Source organism: Agrilus planipennis, unplaced genomic scaffold (genome assembly GCF_000699045.2).
Source record: "Agrilus planipennis isolate EAB-ADULT unplaced genomic scaffold, Apla_2.0 scaffold71, whole genome shotgun sequence".
Taxonomy (NCBI): Eukaryota; Metazoa; Arthropoda; class Insecta; order Coleoptera; family Buprestidae; genus Agrilus; species Agrilus planipennis.
In genome coordinates this window covers 177,326-188,346 of record NW_020439007.1, presented here as the reverse complement: position 1 = coordinate 188,346, position 11,021 = coordinate 177,326, and the positions used below count along the sequence as shown (strand labels likewise).

The 11,021-nt window shown below is 34.0% G+C and overlaps 5 protein-coding genes across 6 annotated transcripts in view; 3 read left to right on the top strand and 2 right to left on the bottom strand.

The window, feature by feature from the left end:
- The window catches only part of LOC108732605, an 18,072-nt gene extending 11,057 nt beyond the window's left edge, over positions 1–7,015 (top strand). Inside the window, exons 1-3 of one of the 2 annotated variants that reach the window (XM_018463492.1) lie at positions 419–544; positions 640–863; positions 6,628–7,015. In XM_018463492.1, the coding sequence (XP_018318994.1) occupies positions 438–544; positions 640–863; positions 6,628–6,950 (654 nt within the window). In that variant the 5' untranslated portion in view covers positions 419–437 and the 3' untranslated portion in view covers positions 6,951–7,015. Of the gene's footprint in view, positions 1–418; positions 545–639; positions 864–6,627 lie in introns of those variants that run through there. The other variant, XM_018463491.2, reaches the window with a different exon arrangement.
- LOC108732602 (potassium/sodium hyperpolarization-activated cyclic nucleotide-gated channel 1-like) lies at positions 876–6,621 on the bottom strand. The gene is made up of 2 exons (XM_018463489.2): positions 4,375–6,621; positions 876–1,952 (listed from the first exon to the last, which is right to left on the bottom strand). Exons 1-2 carry the CDS (start codon positions 5,161–5,163, stop codon positions 1,101–1,103), a joined length of 1,641 nt encoding a protein of 546 aa, XP_018318991.1. The 5' UTR covers positions 5,164–6,621; the 3' UTR covers positions 876–1,100.
- Positions 7,016–7,241: 226 nt separating the features above from the next.
- LOC108732608 (DNA-directed RNA polymerase III subunit RPC9) lies at positions 7,242–7,987 on the top strand. Its single transcript, XM_018463497.2, has 4 exons — positions 7,242–7,331; positions 7,392–7,503; positions 7,558–7,710; positions 7,761–7,987. Exons 1-4 carry the CDS (start codon positions 7,324–7,326, stop codon positions 7,887–7,889), a joined length of 402 nt encoding a protein of 133 aa, XP_018318999.1. The 5' UTR covers positions 7,242–7,323; the 3' UTR covers positions 7,890–7,987.
- A 3-nt stretch (positions 7,988–7,990) lies between these two features.
- LOC108732607 (density-regulated protein homolog) lies at positions 7,991–9,057 on the bottom strand. Its single transcript, XM_018463496.2, has 4 exons — positions 8,792–9,057; positions 8,472–8,730; positions 8,271–8,410; positions 7,991–8,215 (listed from the first exon to the last, which is right to left on the bottom strand). Exons 1-4 carry the CDS (start codon positions 8,885–8,887, stop codon positions 8,171–8,173), a joined length of 540 nt encoding a protein of 179 aa, XP_018318998.1. The 5' UTR covers positions 8,888–9,057; the 3' UTR covers positions 7,991–8,170.
- Positions 9,058–9,147: 90 nt separating this feature from the next.
- On the top strand, positions 9,148–10,904 carry LOC108732628 (COP9 signalosome complex subunit 4). The gene is made up of 6 exons (XM_018463529.2): positions 9,148–9,337; positions 9,392–9,471; positions 9,528–9,783; positions 9,839–10,086; positions 10,145–10,573; positions 10,680–10,904. The coding sequence occupies exons 1-6, from the start codon at positions 9,255–9,257 to the stop codon at positions 10,811–10,813; spliced, it is 1,230 nt and encodes a 409-aa protein (XP_018319031.1). The 5' UTR covers positions 9,148–9,254; the 3' UTR covers positions 10,814–10,904.
- The last annotated feature ends 117 nt before the right edge of the window (positions 10,905–11,021 follow it).

The following is an 11,021-nucleotide window of genomic DNA, read 5'->3' as shown; positions in this document are numbered from 1 at the left end:
AGTACCTGCCAAAAGTTTTGTTCAATCATGAATAGTAGTGCGAGTCGAAAACAAGCGTTAAAGCCTTTAATATGTCTTCAAATATAAATAAACATCTCGTTGATATTTTCAGTGGTAATTGGTACCAATAACAGCACATTTGAGCAATGCAATTGTAGTGGATAAAATGGTCAGATTTTCCGTACGGATTATACACTCCTCACCGGTTAAGAGTTTGGCCGAGAGTTGTCTCCTTCCTTTTCTGGCCTAGTGCTGTTCTATTCCACTTTGCGCCGGTCAAACTGAAGGTCACATCGCTACAGAAAATAAACGAACTATACCTAATAAATAACATAAAAGTTAGAAATGTCTTCGTTTTCAAAAAACAACCTTGGAACTTTTACTATTTGCGCGAGACCGTTCGAAGGTAATTAATTATTAGAGCGTTTATATGCACTATGCGACATGTGCAAGTTACTGTACCAGAAAGTTTCATCACTTACAACACAATTAAAAAGTGTGTCGCACCAACGTATCCTCATACAGTGCTGGGAGATAACTACAAGTAAAAATGCGTGAACCAGTAAATAATCTCTAACCAAAACTTGTTTTCTGACCTATTATACTAAACTATTTTCTAAACATTATTCTAATTTTCAGTGAACCTGATGAAGTAACAAAAGTGCTAGGGGAGTCGTTAAAAAATACGAACATCGCAATGATATCGTTTGAGGAAATGCTAAAACTTATGTCTCAGTGCTGGCAATTGGAAAATCACTACCTAAACACGACAAAAGTAACTGCCAATGTTGAAGATACGCAGCTATTAAACCGGGGATTACTTCCAAGCAATCCTTTTGCACTATTCAGTGGAATTATACCAGGTAAGATTTCTTATTTTTATTGAAAAACTTTCAACAACTGATTACAAGAACAACAACTTAACTAATACTCTAAAATAGCGCTAGCAAGATTTCAAGGACTAACCAAAACATCCCCATGTATATTGAGCGGTATTTGGTAATTTATTTTGTTTAATCTTTGATGTCTCCTGTCTTCCTGCTTCACCCAACCCTATTTCATGTCACAGCCTGTATATATGGTGTTGGTTTTAGAATAAATCAAAACCCTTCTTCCCATTTAGTAGAATGGTCCAGCAAGTACTGCTTGTGCCTTTCTTCCAACGCGTAAGTCTTCTTAATCCGTCTTTCGGCTATGATAGTAAACCTTCTGAGTAGGTGGTCTTCGCTGGCAATGTATTTTTGGAAATCTTCCTTAGACAGACGGTACACTTCGCAAATTTCTATCGCTATAACAGTTGCGATTCTTCGATCCCTTAAAACAAGGGCTATCTCTCCAAAATAAGATCCTTCTTCCAAATGGCACACTTCCTTGCCACTGGGAGTGTACACCGCAACTGTTCCGTTCCCCAAAAAGTACATGCATTCTCCCGGCGCTCCAGCATTTATTATTATATCGTTCGGCAAGTAAATTTCAATTTTCATACACGACAGAATTTTGCCGGCCACGTCTTGGGAAAACTCCTGGAGTAACGAAACGTTTTCGATCAGTTTTCTGGAGGCGTAGTAATTTATTTCGCGGTTAAGCGATTCCGGTACGAAATCTTGGATGGTCTCTTCTCTGAATTGGAATTTTTGAAATTTATACTCATAGTAATAAAGAATACGCTCTTGGGTCTCGATGGGCAATTGTTTATACAGAATGTATTTATCAAGCTGACTCATCACCTCTTGATACTTTATTTCCGAAGATTTGCGAGACATGAGATAATGAAGGGCCATCACGGTAACAAAGGTGATATAAATGTAGCCCACAATGTACGTGCAAGTTGTGACCAGCATATCTGCTAAGGACTCGATGGGGAAGAGACCATGGTCAGTAGCACTTAACTGGCATGTCGCTCTGAATAAACTGTGGATGTATCTGTCCACCTTGGACTTCAAATAAATCACCTAAGCATACATACAATTTAGGCATCTTTTTTTTTTTTGAAGTGAGTTAGTTTAATATGAAATATTATTGGTAAAAGGCATCGATCGTAGCGACACGCCGTGACATTAATTCGAATCAATCAATTTGAGTGAAATTTTGGAGTTCTTGAACTCATCAATAAAAAGCCGTAATTTCGTTGAAGGAGAGAAAGTTGTGAATGCTGGTCATTTAATATATTGTGGCATATTAAATAATATAAATAATCGATATGAGTTACGCTGAGAGAGTTTATATCATTATTTTCTGCCATTGGAAGGTCAGAACTTGTTAAAATATTTTCTTCATCGTTTAGGTTACCACAATTTCCATTTTGTTGGTTTATATTAGCTTCAGTACGATTTTTTTCTCTATTTAATCTTAATCTTAATCTTAATCATACTTCTATTAATTCGTTTCTGGTCATCTGAAGGCTCTTTTATATTACATGAAGGCAAATTACAGGAAGGTATGGCATCTTTCTTCAAGAATTTGAAACCTTTAAAAATAGAGTCAACATGTCTCATTGTCCACAAAATTCAAAATATTGATTAACGTAATTAATATTTGAATTAATTTTAAATAATTAGTTATAGCTTAAAGTAATTATGCAAAAAAATGAATATTTACCAGGTGGAACATAGTCACTTCTTTTAAAATGTAACTAACAAACTTGCATGTGCTGAATTACTGTTTCCCCAATTTTTAAAACTTCTTGCCATTTTTTATGGCAATCGACTTTACCGAATTACCGAAATAATTTTGTATTTTTACATAGTAACTATTTGGTTTTGGAAAATAGTGGAAACGAACGCCCGGATTGTTAAACGCTTTACTTTTGCAACCATAGACACAACAAAACATTTTACTCGTAGTTTTTTTGGAGAAAATCTTGCTCCATTTGTTTCAGATTGATTTTCCATACTTTAAAATAATTTTATTTATTTTCTTCTATTATAATAAAAATAAAAAGAATTACGTATGTATCTCTTTCTACTCGCTGTGTAACAGCTAACCCGATAGGATTGGTTCGAATTATTGTCACTACGTGTCGCTACGATCGATGCCTTACCAATACTGAAAATTCAATTTCTGAATTTTTTACCCACTACAAACTACCTCAAATTAATGAAGGGAAAATCGTTGCTGTTGTCACACCCCCGCCGGGAACCGAACCCGGGACCTTTGGCTTTACGCACCAATGTTCTAACCACTAAACTACGAGAGGTGACAACAGCAACCACGACCAACCGACCTACAAGGTTGCTGTTTTCCCTTATTAATTTGAGGTAGCGTGAAGTGGGTAAAAAATTCAGAAATTGAAATTTCAGTATAATATGTTTCAAATCAGCTAAGTATGCATTTTAAGAAATGAAACCGAAAGGAAGAATTAGAAAAAAAAATACAACGTGTAATTATACAACACGCTACTGAAGTGAAACTTCTTCAAACACACAAACATGCCGGGATAGGGGTTATGGAATTGGTTTAATGGTATTATTTGTACACTACGCTTCGCACGGGTGCAATACTGATAGTAAATATACTATTGAATGTATTTATATACAACAATCACAGCTTTATTGTCATTAGACAATACAAACCGACCGGTACCGCCGCAACCGCTATGCCCCTGCGTTTTAAGTCTGTAATATCTTCGGAAATATTCATTTAAATTACATGCTGCAAAGGGCCATATTGATCTATATTAAATGCACAATGTATTTAAAAGTACTTAATTGGATAAGGATTAATGCTGTATTGCTTAAAATCGCTTCGTAAATAAGCCATTATTTCTCGTAAAAAGTAAAGGATAAAAAATGGTTATTGTGGGTTATCCCTAAGAGATAGACATATACCATCCCGGACTTTTTTGTAGACCTTTTTAAGGTGTACAATACTGTAGTATATTATTTTGATCTATCTCGTAGGGTTCAGCCAGCGTTTGCAATGTAAGCGCAAAAAATGTGTTTATTTACGACATCACATTACAAACCTCTAAAATTATCAGTGTTTCTCTACTATATTATGCATGTATTATACATATAAACCTTCCTCTTGAATTACTCTACCTATTAAAAAAAACCGCATTAAAATCCGTTGACAGACAACGGGGGAAATGCGTTGCATGATTTCGTTACATAGCAACTCGCATGAAACGAACTTACCCTACCGTGCGTAAAGAAGTTTCACTTAAAAAAAAATTAGTTTTAATGGACACAAATTCATTTTGTACCTATCCTATATGTATAAGTATTAACATTCCAAACAGACATACGGAAATGTTAAGAAACAGGTGGGATTGTCATTGCCCACCTCCTCCAAATAAAATATTGTAAGTCCCCTCGAACATTTACAGCAACCCACTCTGTGTCCACTAACTTAAATTTTGTAAATACTCATTACCTGCCATGTTGTTGTCCATGATTCAGGAAACCAACCTCCATTGAAATGTCTCTGAATATTCGGTACCAAGTAATGAAGATTGGCCGTCCAATGCAGCAAAAATATAACCCCGATACTGTGTCTGATTAGCATTTGTAAATTCCCAGAGAAAAACCACATGTCCAAAATGGTCTTCAGGTATGTCATCAAAGTACCGATTCGCAGTAACGAAATCAACGCTATCAGATGCATAGTCAACATAACGTTCCTCCCTTGTTGCGTATCGGGAAATAGTGTGTGCGCCATCAGATCCCAAGGAACGGAAGAAACGAGATCAATCAGAAACATCCCACGCAAATACCTTTTGGCTATTAAGGATCTGTCGAGAGTAACCGTACGAGTAAAATCGTCCCCATAACCCTTATTGAAATTTATTATTAAATCAGTTGTAAAAATGACATTAATCACCATTAAGACGTAAGGAATGAGCAACGTTGAAGAGACGACGTCGAATTCAAATGCTGAACACAAGGGCTGAAGCACAAGATTCACACAAATTGCAAATACCATTACTGACTCCCAAAACATAGCGAAGCGGCTGAACGGATGGATCACTTTATCGTACAGTTGAAAATGTCGTTCCATTTCGTATCTTATTGCGCTTTCGCTCCGGAAATATTGCCTTGAATGGGGATGCATGTCCCAGACCATACACTTTTCCAACATCCAGAACCGTAACTTGGACGAGTTACGTTGTTTGTTTAAAACATTCAACATCGGCTCCGAAGACAGAGCACATAAATGAATCATTTTGGCGTTTGAAGAATTTTTTGTACAATCACTTATGACACTTGTGGAACAAAATATATCACAGCTTACTACCCTGCCTTTAATGGGTTTTAGTAAAAATTGGATTCCCAAAAAAACAATGCTGCCTCCGAAATATAATCTTACATATTTACCCCGAACTTACCCATTTATCATAACAACATTTAGGCATTCAATTCCTATTATAATACGGGAAATGTCTTCATCTCCTATTTACTATACGTGTGCAGCACCATAAAGTTTTAAATTCACAACCTATCAAATTATTCATATGAGAAATGCGCAAGATATTTCTGAATCGCCAGAATATTGCACGTCCATGTCACATGTGCATAATATCATCTACCCTATAACAGTGTAAGTTACGCCAATGTTTTTTTTTTAGAAAAACAGCTCGTCCCAAATGTGCCTAGTAAACGTAGTAAATACGGTTCAAATAACTTATTACAGGTACGAAACAGCTAACAATACCATAAACCCGAACCTATAATTATTTATCAGAAACGACACAAACAGAAACAATAATTATATGGACTTACATAGTGTAGTAAAACCTTGGCAACCTCTTCCCGCGTGCAAGATGACTCCATCTTGGAAAAAATGAACCGTATTCTAGTATCACTTAACGGAAGAACTATACACTTCGCTTCGAAAGTTTGTCTGCGCGTTATGTTCATCTTTATCCCGTCCGCGTTATTAAAACACAAGGTAGTCGCGTTTTATTTAGATTTTATTAAAGGAAAACTCCTGGAAAAGCCACTACTACCAGTTCAAACCGAAAACTACACACAACGCACGCTTCTCATCCTACTGGAGCAAGTACCAACCGAAAAACTAGTATGGTGCAGCGCATGCGCATTGATTACATTTTACTACTTTTGGTTCTATTTTATTACATTATTGTAAAATATCCCTTACATAACATTTACTAATTACAATTTTATTCATACAAAACCTAATAAATACTCTTAACCCATTCTATTAAAAATTTAAGATGAAAGCAGGCTATTCTCTGTGGGACAACAACACCAAAATATTGTAACCTCAAACGAATAGCTTAATGGTATTTCTTAGGTTGAATGTATTTGTTAAGTTTTGAATTCGATTATAACAAATAAATATTTAATAATGAACATTTACAACAACTTCGTAAAATTAAGTCAAAATAAGAATACATAAGATCAACCACACATAATCAACACGCACGTTTGCAACCGCTACTCGACTAATGCCGCGTAAACGAAGTATTCATCAGCATGGCACATGTGCAGTACATTACTCCAAGCGCGCCTTATTCAAATTCAATTAATTTTTGACACTTCCCCGTATAATTTAAATGTCCATCTTTATAACAACTGCTTGCATCTGGGCTTACATATAATGCAGTTATAATTTTATGTTTGAAAATTTATTAAATTTACAGATTTTAAACGGAATATTTTTTAGGTACAAAATGGTGTGGAACTGGTGATATTGCAATGTCATATTACGATTTAGGAAGTGAAATTAGTACGGACAGATGCTGTAGGGCTCATGACCTCTGCCCTGTGAAAATTAGGGCATATTCTAAACGATATAATTTAACGAACGATTCGTTATATACTAAGTCTCACTGTGCATGCGACGATGTTTTGTACTCATGCTTAAAACAAGCCGATTCTCCATCGGCAAATTTATTGGGAAATATTTATTTTAACCTTGTTCAAGTACCTTGTCTTAATGATACTAGTTCGGGAAGACAATTCAACAAAATCAGAAGAAACTTTTAGTGCTCGTAATTTTTTAAATGTTTTTTTTTGTTAATGTGCTACGTAATAAATTTTTATTATTTTTACTAATTGTTTTATTCAAGGTAGATATTTGTACAATCCTACTACAAGTTTTACAAAACATATATAGTGTTAAACTTAACGAAAAGTATACTGATGATGAAGTTTGGCGCCTTAAAGTTTCGAATTTTAAATTAGTGTTAGTGTATACATGTTCCCACAGAGGCAGCACCTATCGGGTATCGTATAAACTGTAACACCTATGTGATCTACCTTACCAACACCGTTCAACAAAGCAAGTAAACAAAGGTAATAACCTAAAAATGCCATCGCTGCATACTTTTTAACAAAAACCGGATTTTATTTCTTTATAATGGAAATGTATGACAAGCAATAATTATTCCTAAACTTTAATAGTATTTACAATGTACATTTTTTTAGTATTAATACAAAAGTGGCCACATTAAGTAATTTTGAGGTTATGAACCATCTTCAAAATGTAAAAGAAGGAAAGAAAAGAAACAAGGGGCAGCTAGCTACTATCACTTATGAGGTAAAATCTATCACATTCGATTGATTATATATTACCCTCATATATGTTATTTAGACTCTACGATACCTTGAGAGTACACCTTGTAAACATCAGACCCCGGAAAGCATTGAAAATTGTCTTAAGGCATTGAAACATTACAACTTGACAAAAAACGAAAAACTTATGTTAATAAATACACCACCAATTACTCCACTGGAAATTCAATTGGTAAGTTGTTCATTAAGATGGAGGGATTATTGATAATTTTTACATTTAAGATGGTAGAAGAAAGTGAAGAAAGGCTAACAGAAGAACAAGTTGAAGAAATCTTACAAATAATTACCGAGCATTTTCCACACGTTCGTAAAATAGAGGCAGAAGTAGAGGAGGAGGTAGAAGGAACATGATGGTGATAAATTTTTGATATACTTCATTATATATTCCTTAAGTTAACTGTATAGATGTATTCACATATTTTAATATTAAAGAAACAAAGAAAACTTTAGTGTCATCTTTTAAATTTTATTAATATAGTTTCTAATTATAATAAAAACAAGATAATTATGATTTGTTGTAAAGCACAATTTAGTTGTTCTTTTGTATCATACATAATTATAACTTGTTTGCATTCAAAATTATATATGACCAAGACTGAAAGACTTATATAATTTGAGCAGTGACATTTGTTTCATCGTTTTTGATCCCCCAAGTCCTCAATTAAATCATCATCAATCTTAAATCATTAACATGGTTATTAGAGAAATAAATTGAATAAAACCTGAACTTACCTCTGGCCATTTCTCAGGAATTATATCAAATAAATCATCCTTCACATCCCCTTGAATCACAATTTCATCATCCCCTGTCACAGAAGACCCACATGCAAATTTCTGACCAAAAAATTTGGCTGCTACTTTTAAATCAATTCCTATAAATAAAAATGGTAATTGGTAAAATTAAAAATAAATGCAACATTTACAATAAATTACCAAAACTACTTAACCCAGTTACTACAGTAACTGATTTCTTCTTTCCTCTTGGGGCCCTGGAAATACAAACTTGTTTAGGGCCTTCCTCTTTTTTCTTGGTCTTCATTATGCCTTTTCCACCGCGTTTCTGACGTTTTTTCTCTTCATCTCCTGCACCTTCCGAAGTGGTGTCATTCACTTTGAGCTTCTCAAATTCTGATGGTAAGTTTTTTTCTAACCATGCTTTACATTTTTCGTATTCAGGATAATATTCACAATACTGAAGAAGCATTTTTTAAAGGGTAATACTTATGCTTAGGTAAAGTTCATATTTTGCTTACCTCTAATGGCATACTACAATTGCCACAATAAATCACTTCTAAAGGGTAATTTACGCCCGGTTTGGGCCCCATTACTAGTTTTTCTTCCTCCGTCATTTAAATATATCTTATATGGCTATTTAAAAAAATACTTTATAACCTCAATTTGAAATAGATCGGTTCATTAGGCACAACCACAACTCAGTCCGTTGGATCCAATTCAACAACTTTATTAAACAGTCAATTTTCCAATTATTGAAACAATTTTCTTAATCATTATAAAAAAAATGTGTTTAAATAAATAACTTGAAAATTTACTGTACTTTGTAAAAATTTTAAGAAATATTACTTTGTTTTTATTGGGTGTTATACAGCCACAAAAAGTGACGTATAAAGTAACCTACAAAAAAAGTTGTTTATTTTATAATCCAAACCTTAATTTGTTATTAATTTTATCACTATATTGTCACAAAAATAACATATAATGTCTTCAAAGACAAACAACGTTCGTCAGCAATTAACAAACATTATTAATTCTGGTGGATCACATAAAGAACAAGCAGAGAAGTAAGAACATACAATTGTTAATGTTTATTTTGTTGTATTTATAATTTTACGTAGGTATCGTGGGATTTTAGAGGCAATTTTAGCAGATCCCAGTGATGAATTAGTCGAATGTTTGCAAGTTTTTATAGAAGCAAGTAAGAAGAATGTTTCTTTAAGTAACATATTAACTCTAACCCAATTTTTGTTTTAGTCGTAAATGAGAACGTTAGTTTAGTGATTTCTCGTCAAATTCTTACTGATGTTAGTTCGTATTTAGTAAAATTACCTCATGAAGTATCTAGAGTGGTGTCACACTTTATTTTGGACAAAGTACAACCGCGAGTAATTTCATTTGAAGAACAAGTAGCCAGCATTCGGCAACATCTTTCAGAAATATATGAAAAAAGTCAAAACTGGAAAGAGGCCGCCAACGTTTTGGTAGGCATTCCTTTGGAAACTGGTCAGAAGTAAGTCAAATATTCGGCGCTCATTGAAATATTCTAATCCTTATTTGATGTACAGACAGTACACTATTGATTATAAACTGGATACATACCTGAAAATAGCTCGTTTATACCTGGAAGATGATGATCCAGTCCAGGCCGAAGCCTTTATAAATAGAGCTTCATTATTACAAGCAGAATCAAAAAATGAACAACTGCAAATTTACTATAAAGTTTGCTATGCAAGAGTCTTAGATTATCGAAGAAAATTCATCGAAGCAGCACAGAGATACAATGAATTATCTTATAGAAATATTATACATGAAGGTAACTGAAAAATTGGCAGCTTTTAAGTGTAAATTGTTACCAAACTTATAATTTTTAGATGAGCGTATGACAGCTCTTCGCAACGCTTTGGTTTGCACAGTTTTAGCATCTGCTGGTCAGCAAAGATCTAGAATGTTGGCAACTTTATTCAAAGACGAGCGTTGTCAGCAGCTCCCCGCCTTTCCAATCCTTGAAAAAATGTATTTAGATCGAATTATTAGGCGCTCCCATTTACAAGAATTCGAGGCACTTCTTCAGCCACATCAAAAAGCCACCACAGTTGATGGCACTACAATTCTAGATCGTGCTGTTGTAGAACACAATCTGCTTTCAGCCAGTAAATTATATAACAACATTACATTCGAAGAACTTGGCGCTTTACTGGAAATTCATCCTTCTAAAGCCGAAAAAATCGCAAGTCAAATGATCACAGAAGGAAGAATGAATGGATATATTGATCAAATCGACTCAATAGTTCATTTTGAAAGTAAGTTTTATTTTTCTTAGGTTTTGCTATCACAAAAGTGATAGAAACCTGCATAGTGAGACTTTGGTATCTGTGTTTCATATATTTATTTATTTTAACTTTACAGCCCGCGAAACGTTGCCCCAGTGGGATAAACAAATTCAATCCTTGTGTTATCAAGTTAATTCAATTATTGAACTGATTTCAAAAGCTCAACCCGAATGGATTATTAAAGTCATGGAGGAGCAAATGATGCAATAAATTTGTGGAATCAGTTGTTAAGTTATTTAATAACGAATCAATGAATTGCTGTATTTTATTTTGAATTAATAAATACATATGTAAATTATAACTTTCATGGTTTCAATTTTAACTCTAATACGACGCGGTGTGACTTTTTTATCAAATTAAAACTCGAGTTGCTTTTAAACTGTAAATTTTTATTACAATTAATACAATAAAATACCGG